Here is a 15690-nt window from a genome sequence, read left to right on the forward strand (position 1 = left end):
GTTGCTCAACTATTCTTGGAACGGTTGGACACGAGGATCGAGCGCGACGCGAAACAGCAGCGCCCAAGTGTTAAATGAGATTCGTGCACGAAGCAAATCGACAAACGTGATCGATGGGCAAAAAAATAGCGAGAAGTGTGTCTACGGTATGACGCGTGTGCAAATAGAACCGACGAAGCTTGTGAGTATGCAATTCGAATGGAATATTAAATTCTTCATCACGGACGAAGCGAGACTTTTTTTGCCAGTTTCATGTTGATTCATGGACGCTTTTTCCATCGAGCTCAATGTGTCTCGGGAAAGGATTTTTTAAGAGTTATTCACCGCTCAGTTTCTCACCGACATCGGAATATTCGAGGCTCCGATTCTCACGGACGATTTCAGCGGTCGCCATCCGTTCATATTAAATTATTAATTTGGATTACTGCGTGTCGAAACAAATACGCGATGATCGCGGAATCGAGGGAATCTCTGTCAAGATTCCCGGCGATACGATCTTCCCTCGACCATTCATGGAATTAAATAATTACACGAAATCAACGCGCCACTCGTACCCGAGTTTTTCCACTTTTTTTCGTATTTTCATTCTTGTTATATCGAGTCAAAATGAGCCGCGTATAACTCATCGAATGAAGATTATAATCCCGCTTGTTTCACTTAATCCGACGCACTGCTCGAATTATCATTCCGAAAAGCACGAAATATATTCATGTATTCGAAGTTTAGGACTTGAAAAACATATTCCACTATCTTTTACGAGCAAAGTTTAACGAGACACGACGACTTGTTTTCGTCTTTCGCTCGCTTCTCTCCCACTCTCTCGGTTCCATTGACTCCGCCTATGAACTTGTCGTTCGTGTTCTCCCTCACGAACGGAAGAGCGACGATCCTGAGCTTTTTATTTCTCGGAATATTCTGGTGAAGCTTTCCTCGTTGAAAACGGGTCACTTTTGTAAGGGCATTTTTTAACACGCTGATTCTGGACGTTTTACGCTCCCACTGTTTTCCGTTCTTGCACTCTTTCACTATTTGATTTTCACAGTTTTTGTATTATGCGGATGTGTAAGCATCAAGAGCAGACTGCCGAGTATTTTCGTATCTAAATCATTACAAAATTTCACGAAATAAAGTTTCAGGAATTTCTCATATTCGAGGGCACGAAATTTTCCAAATTACGCTCCTCAGTTATGAAACATTATTATTGTTAATACTTCAGAATGTATATGAATATGTATTTTCATGAGTAACTCAAGGCATCTTATATATACGTGACTGTACTTACACAAGTGGATCCCTCTCAAAGTTCCATATCCAAAGGCACCTTTCTTCGAAGTTAGCGCATGAAAGAGCCCCTCCATGAGAAAGCTTCGTGACTTCAGTGTTTCCGGATACTATACGAGCTTTTGTCTCGCAAATACAAGTCCAATCAACTTGCCAAAGGTAGTTACCAGGTGCACGTAATTGGGATAATTTCCACGTCCTTCTTCGCCCCTCCACTTACATTCCCTCGCTCCTGATCGTGACCTCGGTGCACTCGAACACTGCGAATTTCGCTCTATTAGAGGTTCCTTTCGTTCAGAAAATTGACGCAACAATTGAGGTCATTTATTTCCAACAACGATTATTTGACGCGTGACGCTCGTCGTTTCTGAGCATGTTCCTTGCTCGAAACGAACATGGCTTCTTTCACATATTTATGGCACACGGTTGTAAAAAAAAAATTTCTCAGGGATTCGCGTGGGTCGATTTGCTTCGTGTGTCGAAGAATTTAACTGCGTAACTCATAAACCCGGAAATTGTATTTTTTATGCTGCTCCTCTTTTAACTATTCAATTCATTCGATTTTATAATTTTTTAAAATTATTCAACTTGAAAAAACAATAAAATGTCACGCCCGCGTCTGTGATTGTTCGAGAACATTCTATTGGCGCATGCGCAGAGAGCAGCACCTCAGTATCTTAAATTTGCACCAATTTTTGGATTAAGTCTATTTCGTAACCATTTTCTTTCAATTCCGCTTATTTTTCCGATCATTTTCATCCTAATTACGGTTAAAAACAAATATCCCATTGATTTGCAAATGATTAAATAAAAAATAAATAATAGTAGCAATTTTTGACATGTGGCGGCGTTCAGAGTCGCGCCCGTCGTGCCCGTGGCTCGTTCGGGCCTTTGTACAACGACCCAAGATGGCCGCCACACGTAAACAACGACGCGCACGGTCGTCGTTGCCGCGCAGTTTTATTCTCCACGCGATGTTTTCTTCGTCTCGACGGGCTCGGGCCGTCTCGCGAGTGATTCGTTTTAATACATCGAATGTTTATAACTGAACAAAAAGTTGTATTTTCATCAACAAACAAACTGTTGCTCTCTCGAAACTAATTGATGAAATTTCACCAATTAACTTCAGTTTTCGGGTAGTTTCGATAGTTATAACTGATCCGTGTTAACAAAATGATATAACAAAACTTCGAATGGAAAGTTTCCGTGTGTAGTAAATCGAAACGTCTCGCTCTCCCGGCACCACCAATCGCTGACAACCAATAATTACTGGATATTTCATCAATTTTCCATTTTATTGGAAAAACGATGAAAATTTTTCTCCCCGGACTTTCGAAGCTTGCCTGCACGGCGAACTTTTAATATGATTTTTATAAACGAGCCTCTATTACTATATATAAATATGTGTTATTGCACGCGTAAAGCTCCCGAGAGGATCCTGCTTCAGGATTCGCTTTACGGAGAGCAGGAAGTTTCTCTGAGGATGCCAATGCGCATCGGTACAACGAAACAGCAGGATTCGGTGCACCCTGCGAGACTGCGAAGAGACTCTGAAGAAAGTTCACCGATTCTTGGCATGAGTTTGCCCGTCCGGCACAGTACTGACGGCTCAGCCATTTTATCGGAGGCACGTACGAACACCGGTTCACTCGAGCAGAGAACTCGACGACGAATCGATCAAGACCCTCATCAGGGTATGTTGATTATACAACCCTTTCCAATCTTTATGTGCTTTCAACGTTGCCTCGAAATATTAAAAATCCAACGTCACGAAGAAAATGTGACAGCTTTTGTTCTATCTTAAAAGAACTAGTTTCCAAAAATTTTCTCGTTTTTCGATGAGGTTCCTTCGGATCATTTTGTACGTTCCGACGGAAGCCAATCGACGTGCAGAATTTTTATTACGATTCTAACGACATTTGCTGAATTTTGAAAATCAAAAGTTTCCAATTCATTTTTACCGAAGCCTCCGCGTTATTTTCGACATTTCAAAATGTTGCTTTATCGAATATATGTATATGTCAGTTGGCAAGCCGCTTCGAGGCTCTCGAACGTCGATAACGACTCGAACACGTACTCACGAATTATTTATTTTCCATCGCTAGAAAATCCTGAGCAATCTATCTCAGGTGTTTGCAACTGCCGATAGCCACAGTTCCCGATCACCTTCCGGCCCTTCGGAGGTACGCTTCAATTGTCGTTCCGATAATTACGTTTCCACAAAGTTTCGCCTCCGCCCACGCACACGCGTCCTACGCGCAGCGTCTCAAAATCCATTATTGCTACAATTCTCGTGACGAGGATCGAGTTTACGGGCTGTTACGAGGAAAAAACTATTTTCCACCTCCGAAATGATTTTTTTTACCTTCGCACGAGTTATGATATTTTTTTTCGTGAAAATCGAGTTGAAATAAATATATTTCATGACGTTCGTTCGATCTGGAGAAGAAACGAGCTACGAGGGTGCGGTGGTGCACTTGTTTTGTGTGTAGGCTTAATCATCGGTACGGCGTAGTGAAACAAAGAGGATCGCCAATTCGCCGATACCACAAGAAAATATCTCACAGGGCGCAGCGGAATCCGTGCGGAGCCGCAAGAATTTCGAAGTTTTCACGTCACGCGCAGACCCCCACCTGCGGCAAGAAAGCCACAGAAAAAGTGTAGCAGGAAACTCTGGTTAGAGGAAAAAGCACGAAATAAAGGAAAGTACGATTCAAACGGAAAGGCGGGGTGGGAAGGGGAGCTCTAAATTCTATTCGAAGATAACGTATCGAAGGAAGATGGAAACTTATTACAATCCGAAGCACGTAAACACGCACGCTTGTCAAAGAGAAACGAACGATAGCGATTATAAACGATAGCGGCACTTTTACTGTGCTTCGTACCCCCGTCTCGAATCGAAGTGATCTTTTTTTCGGTTCACGAAAAATGTTGCAAGAGAAATCGTTACGATTACGAATTTTTCATCGTATTCGTCGTAATTATAAAAAACGATGAATGCCAATGCATCGAGAGTCCTCGTCCGAACGTCGATGGGAAAGCATGGGTTATGAAAAAAGTTGGGGAAAAAAGTTTTTTTTCGTCGTTTATGGGTTAAGGCCGAGGAAGGCGACGCGGGTTATTAAGTTTCGTTCATGTGAAAGTTTCGCATTGGATGACACGGATGAGTCTGGGGCACAAAAGATATCGAAAGTTCCGGAGAATACGCTCTCTGGACCAAGCCGGCTCGGGGGGAAGGAGGGATAAATGGGAAAAGAAATCGAGCATTGGCCGATCAAATAAGAACTCCTCGGACTGAATGCAAATTGCAATACTCCGCCAAAAAAGTCTTAAGTACGAAGGGGAAAAGTTCATCTTATCGCCCATAAAAAAGATGCGACGACGAGGGGAGCGGAGCTGTCATTTCACATTGAAATAAAAATTAATGAAGAGAAATTAAATAGGAGACAAAAGAAGCGTCAATTTTTTAAGTTTTTTCATCGAGTATTCCCATTTTTCTGGTTTAAATTGAACCGCGATTTCTGGGTGGGAATACAACGCGGGGTCTCGTTAAGTCTCATCGTTTGTTTCGTCATCGCAGTTTCCATTACAATCGTGGAGCTCATGAGCCAAAAATACGATTTGGAGCTTGTTCGAGCGTCCTGAAAGTAGCTGACTTACGAAGTTGAAGTTTGCAACGTTGGAGTTCAACGAAATGAAGGCAAAAAATATTTATAATTAATTATTTTTTTATTTCACGAATTATTGTTGTGGCTTAAAAAACGACGAATTGGAAATTCGGCAGGGAAGAAAATTGGAGATTTACTGGAATTATTTGAGAGTTTTTTTAGATCATTTCGTTGGACTCCAACGTTGCAAACTTCAGCGTCATCTGACTAAATGAAAGTGATTTTTGAGGAAGTCATTTTTGTGGTACATTATTGTAGTTTTTTTTTGAAGTTGGAAATTTTTTCGCAGATTTCTGAGCTCCTTCTGTTTTATAAATCGTCGTCCCAAAAATCCTCGTTTTTTTTTAAATACGCTAAATGACGTGAGAAAATTCAGAGTGCACGCATTTCAGAATAATTGAACATAAAATTGAACGCAACTATGCGAAAGCAAGAAATCCATCATGCTTTTGGTCTCACGAGCCACCGGATAGAGTTTATAATCCTTAGTGGGAGCGTGTATCTAGCAATTCCTGATTTCCCGACGGATTTCATGCCACGTTGCATCGATCCTCCTTTTCTTTAACGCATTATTTGCACGAGGATGCATCCTACGGCCTTTTCCATCCGCCCAGGGGATATTTTTAAATCGAGAGGTGTGGCGGATTTACGTTGCAATTTATGTGAAGCTTATCCCGATGGGATAGCACGGGGCGGGTGATTGAAGAACCGAAGAAAAAAGCCAAACAGGCAAAAAAATCGAGTTAAAAAGGGGAAGAGGACGAATAAAAATGCGAGTAACAGCGCATCGATAAAGAGTAGATTTTCGAACGTCGATATAACGAAGCCCACGCGTTAAGTTTATTCGATTGTAAATACTTTATCGAGTGCTACGATCTTAGTTGAAGAGTAACATCTTCATTCATCATATTTTCGTTTTTTTTTTTTTTTTTTTTTTTTTTTCGGAAAAATAACAAAGTTTGTTGAAAGTAGTTTGCAGAGCGCTTTCTGGTTATTCGGAGGAATTATTATCCCGAAACGAAAGAGGATTAGGAACTAAAAGCCACGTACTTTCATCGACGACCAACAAACGGTTTGGGAAGTTAAAACCGCCACCCGCGGGAAATAACGAACGTCAGGAGCTGGTTTTGCAGGTTCACTTGGAATTTTTCACTCTTTTAGATTCAAAGTAAAGCCAAACATTCTGCATCGAAATCGATCAGAAATTCACCATGCGTGTTGAACGAAAATAGGAAACGGAGGGTTTCACCGCTCTTGAATTTACCTGCTTCTCTACCTCGGATTAAAAAAATAGATGATCTGGACCGATGAAACATTTTCGTGAAAATATGAAAATGATATTCAAGTGTTTCCATACCTTTGCGAGCGAGCCACAGTGAAAGAGCGAATTACCATCTTGTATTTTCCTGCTTCAGACATTCCACTCAAAGAAAATATTACGATGCTTTTGAAACGGTTTTTTTTTTATGTTGCGGAATCGATACAAGACCCTGGGAGAGTAAACTACTCCCTCGTCCTTTATTCGGTAAATATTTTTTCTGCCAGGGATTCTCTTCTGCTCTGTACTATTTTCTATTTGCTTTTCTACACGGAAGCGAATCTTCAGGCTCAGAAATAGTATCTGTTGATACAAGATAAGAAAACTTGTTTAGAATCGTCGATATTTGATTTATTTTTTAAAAATGAATTTAATCTTTCATTTATATATGGATTTATTCATGGGAAAGAAAGAAATTTAGTATTTAGAGAAAACGGTGAATAGGATTGAAGCTAATATTCGCGCCAAAAGGCCCGGGTTTCTTTATGAATAATGAGGAATAAAAGAAATAAGATACTACTCCATTACGAGATGACACATGAGCATCGATCAACACAAGCCTGTCAAACGTTCAGCAAATGCGATGGGCGTGAGATGCTATCGGCGTTGACAATGCACCCTTGAACGCTCCTTCACAATTCCCCCTCCAGGGGTCAAGATCAACCACTTACTTTTATCTGACAATTGCCCCAAACAGTGTCCTCATAACCGGTTTCAAAACTCCGGAAAGACTAATCGATGATTAATTTTTTTGATAGTCATTTAACTTTCTTCATTGCGATTTCGATGGTGGGAAATTTGAAAATGATCACTCCTTGATTATCACTACACTGACTTTTATTGTTTCTCATTGACCACGTTACACTAGCCCACTTTAGCAATAAACAATAGTAAGAACGATTTATTTGAGACCGACCATTCCAGTTCTCAACCCCCACGAGATTCTTTACTGGATGGACCGGGATTGATAAGCGTTCGAACACTGAATCGCATCGTCGAAGTGGAACTCTGGGCAACATGTGGTTAAGCTTTTTTTCCCTACCATTCGCTTTCCTCCGAGTCTTTAGAAAGCGCTCGACAAATAACGTGAACCGCGACAGTCGTTTGGGCAACAAATAGTGGGGCCTGCCGAGCGTCCGAGTTCCCGGTTCAAGTGCGCTGGCGACTAGGGCAATGATTGGTCGCTGATTCCTCCATATATCTCGGGAATATGACAAAATCATGGAAATAAATGAATAGTTCTTTGTTTAATCTGCTGGTGGATTTTTTGTGTGTTTCAGTTACGAAGCTTCTCGAGCACTGGGATGAGACGAATTCCAAAGTCATGCAACGCAAGACCCAGTTGGACGCTATGCTCGGTGACAGCCAGCGCTACGAAGCCAAAAGAAACGAAGTGGAGAATTGGTTGGATCGCAAGGAAACCCGCTTGGCCAGGATGCGATCGGTTGGCCACACCGCCGATGTCCTCGAAGCCCAACTCAGAGAGCAAAAGGTACTGTTTCAACTCGAACGTTATTTTCCAATCGTACACGTTTTATTTCTGTACTTATAGATCCGCTCAAGAGTTTGAATACTCCAGTCGATTTTTCTTGCTGTACTCGAAGTTGGTTAGCTCGGACAAAAATAAAAATAAAAACAATTCAATTCAACGGTGATTTCTAGAGCTTCAATTTTGCAATATTTTTAATGATTTTTTTTCAATCTAGTAAGAACTCTTGTACATTCGTCATCGTTTTGTACCCGTTTTTTGGCATTTTAATGTAAGTTCTTTGGGCCTATTCATTTCAGTCGCTTCACGCTGAGCTCCATCAGTACAAGCATCAAATCGACCTGTTTAATCAGCTCACCCAAAAACTCATTGCCGTATATCAACAGGACGATACGACGAGGGTGAAAAAAATGACCGAAATGATTAATCAACGCTACAACAATCTTAATACGAGGTGAGTCATCCACTCGGATTTTCAATCCTGATAAGGATTGAAAATTTAGTTTTAGTTCCATGACGAATACTTTTTGAAAAATGACGCTGAAGTTTCCAACGTTCGAGTCCAACGAAATGATCGAACAAACTCTCCAATAATTCCAGTAATTCTCCGATTTTGTTCCCTGCCAAATTTGCGATTCGTAGTTTTTCAAGCTGCATCAACGATTCGCGAAATAAAAAATTGGTGAATTACAAACGTTTTTTTCCTTCATTTCGTTGGACTCCAACGTTGGAAACTTCAGCGTTTTTTTGAAAAATAAACTTGATGGATTTGAGGGATAGATTTAGCCCATGGAGTTAGTGGGCACGATTGTTTCATGATGAGTTTGATGTTACGTCAACAGTGTCATCAATCGTGGGAAGTTATTGCATTCAGCGATGGCCTCTCTCCACAACTTTGACCGATCGTTGGACAAGTTCTTGGCTTGGTTGAGTGAGGCTGAATCTTCGATAGAAGGGCTCGAGGCAGAAGCGGATCGTCTCGGTGGCAAACGTGATCAGGGAGCTCTCAGACGACCACAGCATCAGCTCAAGGTAAGATTAGCGGATAATACTGATTTTTTAATACGCGTTAGTCCTTGTTTATTCGTTTTTAGACTTTCAAATGTAGAAACAGCACAAGTCGCACACTAACACGCTTACACGAGTGTCCTGTTTATTACATAATCTGATTATCCGATCTGCTTCGAAATCCACTTTATCAATTTAGAAAAGCAAATATACTATTCATGTGCTGAAATGGAATTCTCGTTCCAGTTATATGAACGGAAATGGAGAATTAACGTTTGAAATCTAGTTGAAACTTCGTCCATGTGTTTATTGTTGTACGGTTTCTGTCACTTCATTAGGAGAGGGAAAACGACTTTGAAGTTTCATAGCTGCACTTGACAACATTTTCTCACCGGTAATGCTTCAACCGTGTTCAAAATATCTGCATACTTAAACAACTGCTTGGGGTGGGGATCAAATGTTGGAATGACTAAAATTTCGAACAGTTAAAATCTTGAGTTTATAAACTTTGACTGATAATATGGAGACGGATAGATTCGACTAGAGCTTTGAATGCCGAAAATAAATAAAGTAGAAACTGCAAGGTTCGAAGCACGTTTACATCGAAAATGGAATGTAACAATCGCCCATAGGACGATGACTAAAATATCGATTTTTCGAAAATTCGACTGTCACTATTTCGATTTTTTCGATATCCAAGTTTTATAGGCTCGAAAAATTCACTTTCGATTTTTTGCTACTCTGTATTCTGGTCTGTCTGTAAAACGATTACTCTCCATTTTGAATTCGAAATATGAACTTTTGACATTCGGATGGTCTGTTAAAATTGCATTCGAAATGAAAACTATTGAAATATATGTTTTCGGGTAAATACGAATTCAAAGAAAGAATTTTTGATTCTGATAAGAATTTCGAATTACTTATTTTTCTTCAAACTGATATCACAACTTTGAAAATTTCGAAATATCGACCGTTCTACAATTAAGTTATTCGACATATTGAACCCCACCCAACTGTTCGTTGAACTCTTTCAAAATTTCTGTAATCGTGAAATGTTTGTGATGTCAGATATTTTTGTAGGATTCGTCGTGCTGTTTATGAAAGCAGATGTTCTCTGAACACAGTTGTCATACTGCCACTCTCAATTCGATCCGTGTCACGAGTGAGTCGAAGTGACTTTTTATCCTCATCAGTTATGAATTACTACTCTTGTGATGGATTTTGTTGAATTCGAAATCTCGTTGGCTCCGTTTTATAGAATTTATTCTTGTAACATTTTTCAAAGCTCTTACGGAATGGGTGTCTTTATTTTTTACTTAACTTTAAGTTCTTCCTTCTATAATATATTCGGGGCAAGCTTGCCCAGAAAATCCAGCGTCGTAAATCCGAACGAATCTTTCAGCCATTTAATCGAGCGTCCAATAAATCGACATAGCCTCGTTGAGAAAAAATTACCTCGTGAGATAGTGCGTGGCTGCTTTCTCACAAGAATATTCTCTGGGTCGTGGAACGCTGTAAAACCACTGCGATCCTATTACAACGAGGAAGTCTCGCTGCTAGCCTTATCGATTCCACACTTTCTATCTCGCTTTTCTTTTTTCGTTTATTCCTGCCTGTTTCTTTAATACTTTATCTCGATCCAGATACGAAAATTATGCAAAAATTACATCCGCGTCACTCTGTCAGTCACGAACGTGTGATCGGCGTATCCCAGAAACAGGCTATTTTTATAGAAGAGACTTCGTACTTCGAGAAAGAAAAATTCCCACTACTTTTTGTTCTCGAAGTCTTATCATTTCCGGAACGATTTTCTCTCCTGTTCGTTGTATACCTGACGATGCAAGTTTCAGCCCCGGCTCCTCGTAGTGCTGCATCTTACTTCCAAAGAATCCCGAGAAAGAGCCATTGTTGTTGAAGAGCTTTTCTTATTTCGCTGGACGGGCTGGTGCACAATTTAGCAGGGAATTGAAAACCACGAGCTGTACTAGCTTATCGTGTCATGGACTGGGTGCTCCCATTTTAACAGGAATGTGTGTCGAAATGAGGAGTAAGAATAATAATTATTCGTTACCAGCTTCCAGCTTCACGGTAGAAGTGGAACATCCGCCGGTATGTCATCAGACTCAGTCAAAATTTTTGGTTTCAATGATTTTTATTTCGTTATTTTTCCAGGATAATATTTTCAGTTTCGTCTACAGACAAAAATGAATTGCTCATTAGAATCAGAACGAAGCAATTTATCGTGGTTTGAAGAACCTCGAAAAGTTTTTTATTCATAAAGTCAATCGGAAGCGCCGGTGTCTCGGATGTTGGGTCACGACCATCGTGAACAAGCATGTCGGCTGTGATTTTCCGAACCCTCCAGTGACCGTTCCGGCGAGCGCAATTCCGATCATTGCAAACATAGCAATGGTTCGAAGAAACGAAACGTAATTTCAAACACGTCTTAGCAGTAAGAATGAGACCGCTTGGAAAAGGGCATTCAACTGTGGGGGTAGCAGCAGGAACGACCAAGTCGGAAGTGATGCTGTTCGCGAGGCGAAACGTAATTGTGGTTAGACACGCCAGAGCGACATGAAAGCACGGATCTTCCGATGCGATGAATTCGGACTATTTTTCATTCGCGTTTGCGATAAATAATACACGCCGAGAGAGGGAGAGAAGGAGAGAGAGAGCCAGAATGGGACAACAAAGACAGCATACTCGTGAATGAAAATAACCAACACGAGCGAACGGGCCAACCAGGCAGCGGCCGGTACTTTCCCTTTCTCGCCTCATCGCACCAAACCCCAACGTGGAAATCGATAAAACACTCTTCTCGAGAAGCTTCGGTATACTCCCCCCTCTCGTGAGCGTGGAAGAGAATGCTCATAATAGAACACGGTCAGACATAATTGTAATCACTCCGACATTCGCTATTTTCGAAACATTTTTTTTACCTCGTTATACACGCGTCTTCGTTACCGTGACACCGGCTCTTCAACTGCGAACAGGAATCGTTTTTTTCGCCTTCGGTGAGCGAGAATATCGAGGGCTGCCTGGAAAAAATCGTGGTCGAGCAACTCTCAGGCCGGTTATTGCTTCGTCAATATCGTGTGAAGGGAAAGATCAGTTCGAAAGGAAGAGAATGTTTCAACCGCAATGAAAAAACTGCTTGCCACTGTTTTTTTCTTTAATCGACTTCCTCTTGGCACTCCGTGCAATTTCATTACACCGAGATTCCACGAGCCCGGGGTTTCCTCCTGCTGCGTACGACATTTTTGGAGATTCATACCCGACCTCCGTTTCCATAAATATTTAATTATTATCGGAGCTTGATTTCGTGACTTCGGTGTTTGTCCAGGCACTTGGCAATTAATCAATTCCTTCAACTTGCTGCTCAAGTTTTCCTTTCGTCGTCCGGGTATTATTGATCCCCCAAGCAAGGCATGACGAACTATTGTTGCTCGACGAGGCCTCAGCTTAAAATTACTCCAATTAAAAATCATCAATTCGTTGTAGTTGGGAATACAACTCAAGTTCCAGTGACAGAAAAAATCAGTACGCTTCAACATGTGACGGGCTCGAGTTCCCAGGTCCCGATCCGCGCTCGGGAAAAAGGCTCGACGATGAGCATACGAAAGGGGAATTTGTATCCATGAATAAATGCAGAGAATTTGGAGGTATGAATATTGAGGTTTTTCCAGACGCCTCGTCTCTATAGGGCGCGACGTAACTTTAACCGATAAAGATGAGGATTAATTAACGGGCTTTTGCCATCAGACGGATTCGGGGTGACAAAACCTATTGCATGAATGAACCAAGAAGAACTCAATTTTCGGTTGTGTCTCGGTGAGCTCGACTTCTACACACGATGCTCGCTTATTTCAGTATTTTCTATCGGTAGGATCGAGTGCCCGAGGATTTGTGTAAAGTCGATACGGAACAAACGTTCCGGACATGCGTTTTACGCGCATGCGCACTGCGTCAACACAGAGGGCGCCTGAATTCTCTAAATTCGGGCCAAAGATAATTTACCGACGGAGCATTGTGCGAGCTTGAAAAATTTCAGACTCGCATTCGCGTGGGTACTTCTAACCATTGCTGATAAAACAGAATCCACCCCCATTGTCAACTCGAAGATCGAGGCTTCTCCACAACCGTCGATAAAGCTTCGGGGATGAAAATATCGCTGCCGACCAGTTTTATCAGCAACAGCAGCCAGGCCGGGGTTCCTGGTTTCCATCTTCTTGACAACAGATCACGCCCACGTGACTGTACCCTTTGTCGGACGCTTCTTTCTCCTCGACTGGAAAGAGAAAAATAGTTGGACAACGAAGTACGTTTTTATATCATCGAATGGAAAAAATTATTCAGTGTCATGAAATAAACTTGCATTCAAAATTAATTTTCCAATATCAATCGGTGCTCGTAAGATTGGAAATTACGCGAAGGCAGAACCGAAGGAAACTTGGCTCAGCTCACTGGAGGGAAATCTTACAGAATGGCTGCTCAATTTTTCATACTAAAGCAGTTCGAAATCTGGATAAACGGTTGTTGGTTCTCGAGTGACTGGGATTCCACTTGACTGACCATTACACACGGTGCACTTGTGATGAGTGAAAAAATCGAATTTTTAAAATTAGATATTAAATATTAAATTTATTTATTATACATGCGAAAGATTTCGTATTCTGTTGAAAAAAAAAATTTAACAAAAAAACCGAATATTAGCACCTCCAAAAATGAATTTTTTGTTGAAACTGTCGCCATTTTTGTTTGAATCAAAATTTCTACAAATCCTTCGTCCTGGTCCAAGCTATTATTATAATAAATAAGTGGTATAAATTCGGTATGGATCAGTTTTTTAGTTATCATCGTAACTGATGCTCAAAAAAGGTGCAACTGGCATACAGCTGAAGTTGCGCCATTTGGAGAAATTTTTCGATGAAAAAAATGCTACAAGTACACGAGCACTACCAATGAACGTCGTTCACAGTTTTGCAATAAACACTCATTTTCTTGTGGAAAAAAAATCAAGAAAATCAGACTTTTTGCCCCTTCCAAGTGTCTGTAAGGCCTTAAAAGAATTTCATTCCGCATTTTTGAACTCGAATAAAGGTAGGCAATTTATCATGTTAATTACATAGAAAAGAGTAGCCTTCGTTTAAAGTTTATAGAACGGCAGCTGTTGTAAAGTGGATTTAGGATGCCTGCAGAAGCAACTGTAGCAACGCTGTGGTCACTCGAGTTGACTATATGCATTAAACTCTGTCTGGTATCACCTCGAAGTTAGTCGGAGTATAAGTGTATTAGTAAATAGTAACTTAACTGGGAAATGTGGACAGCTCTGGAGGGGAAATCACACAGTTGAAACTTTTGGTCAGGGATGAACACGTCTGGTGCTTCTGTCTTGCCAAGTGTTCGAGGCATTCGTCATGCGAAGTACGGAACTCTCAAAGCTGTCAAGTATCACTCACGAGTTTATAACTTGGCGAAAAGTCTTTCGCTAGAAAAAATAAAAGCTCCTTTCCATTGGGATAAATAGTATTCCGAACTGGTCGAATTACCGATCACTACTCGGTCTCCTTATTCGTTGCGCCAGTTTGATCGAGTGAGTTCAACGCCCGACCCAAATTACGACGAATTCCATTGTTCCCAATAAAATCAATATGCCACGCTCGAAGAGGTACAAATTTTACTTCACCTTTCAACCAAACGACTGGATTCTATCCGCGGTAATTCTCCCGGAAGTTGAGCCCGTAAATCGACAACCAATGATATTATCAATATTTCGTTCCAATTGTTTGAATAACTATTTTCCCCTTATGTAGTCTTCACTTATCGTCTTCACAGTTCAAGTCTCAGTGCCACCACTATCGGACAGTTTAAAAAACAGGATGAAACGTCGTGTATACCGTTGGCTGCGATAGTAGGGCTGTACGCTGTTCTACCGCAGACTCAAAGCTGTGATAACGTTGCGAACAGATGTCGCCATCTGGTGGCACCAGCCACGATTCTACGACAAACTTTACAATAATGTACATCTTCGCCCTGCTCAGGGCACGCGTGCAGGACACAAGCACGGGCATTTTAACGCGGAATTATTTTGACGAGCGATGAAAACTCGAGCTTTGAAGAGGGAAGGCGACGTTAAGCCTTCGATCGGAAATGATTTTTTTTTTATCGTGTAGAAAGATCAGCGTAACGAGGAACATATGACACTCGAAGTTTTCGAGAGTTTCGAGAGTTTAATCTCCGGGTTTTCATCAACCTTCGACCTTCGCGAATGTCCGCATAGCTTGTTTGTACGAACTAAAATAATTTGTAACTCATTGTATTTTTGATACGATGTTATTTATTGTGGGATTGGCGTGTTGACGGAATGCAGCTCGCAAACGCACAGTAGAAAACGTGTTACTTGGAAAATTGTTTGTGAATGATGGGCGTAGTTGAAAAAAGAATATCCAGTGAGCCGAGTGAATTTTATTATAAATATTAAAGAATTATATTAAAAAAGGGTCCTGTTGAAAGATTTCTTAGACTCGGTGGTTCGCACAGGGTGGTAAACGTCGTCATAAAATGACTATAAAAAAAGATTCATTAAGCAAGGGTTACGTCGTCATAAAATAAACCATATAACACGTACATAGCTGTGCGCAGTTTTCTGCAGTGTGTATAGCGATCGTGCTGGGTAGTTGGAAGTTAGTATTAGTCCTCGAGCATGGCTCGGACAGGGAGGGAAGCCCTTTACGCTATGTTAGTTTCAAGAGCTTGATGATGGAATAACACGCGAATATACGAAAAATGCACGCAAAAGTTTGTCCGTGGTGAGTCAATGCTCCCGCCATTATTGCAAAATAAAATTTCGCTCATATATACGGAACGAGTACTTTTCGACCATTTTTAAAATGATATTTCCATTGTCCAGGTGCAGCATGGTCCAC

General features: G+C 41.0%; 1 protein-coding gene across 6 annotated transcripts in view; it reads left to right on the forward strand.

The window, feature by feature from the left end:
* Positions 1-15690, forward strand: part of Dys (Dystrophin) — a 237339-nt gene that overhangs the window by 68218 nt on the left and 153431 nt on the right. For all 6 annotated transcript variants that reach the window (XM_043424677.1, XM_043424673.1, XM_043424678.1 and 3 more), the window contains 3 exons: positions 7548-7759; positions 8056-8210; positions 8599-8788. In XM_043424677.1, the coding sequence (XP_043280612.1) occupies positions 7548-7759; positions 8056-8210; positions 8599-8788 (557 nt within the window). The remainder of the gene's footprint in view (positions 1-7547; positions 7760-8055; positions 8211-8598; positions 8789-15690) is intronic.

This window comes from Venturia canescens, chromosome 7 (assembly GCF_019457755.1).
Source record: "Venturia canescens isolate UGA chromosome 7, ASM1945775v1, whole genome shotgun sequence".
NCBI classification, from domain to species: domain Eukaryota; kingdom Metazoa; phylum Arthropoda; class Insecta; order Hymenoptera; family Ichneumonidae; genus Venturia; species Venturia canescens.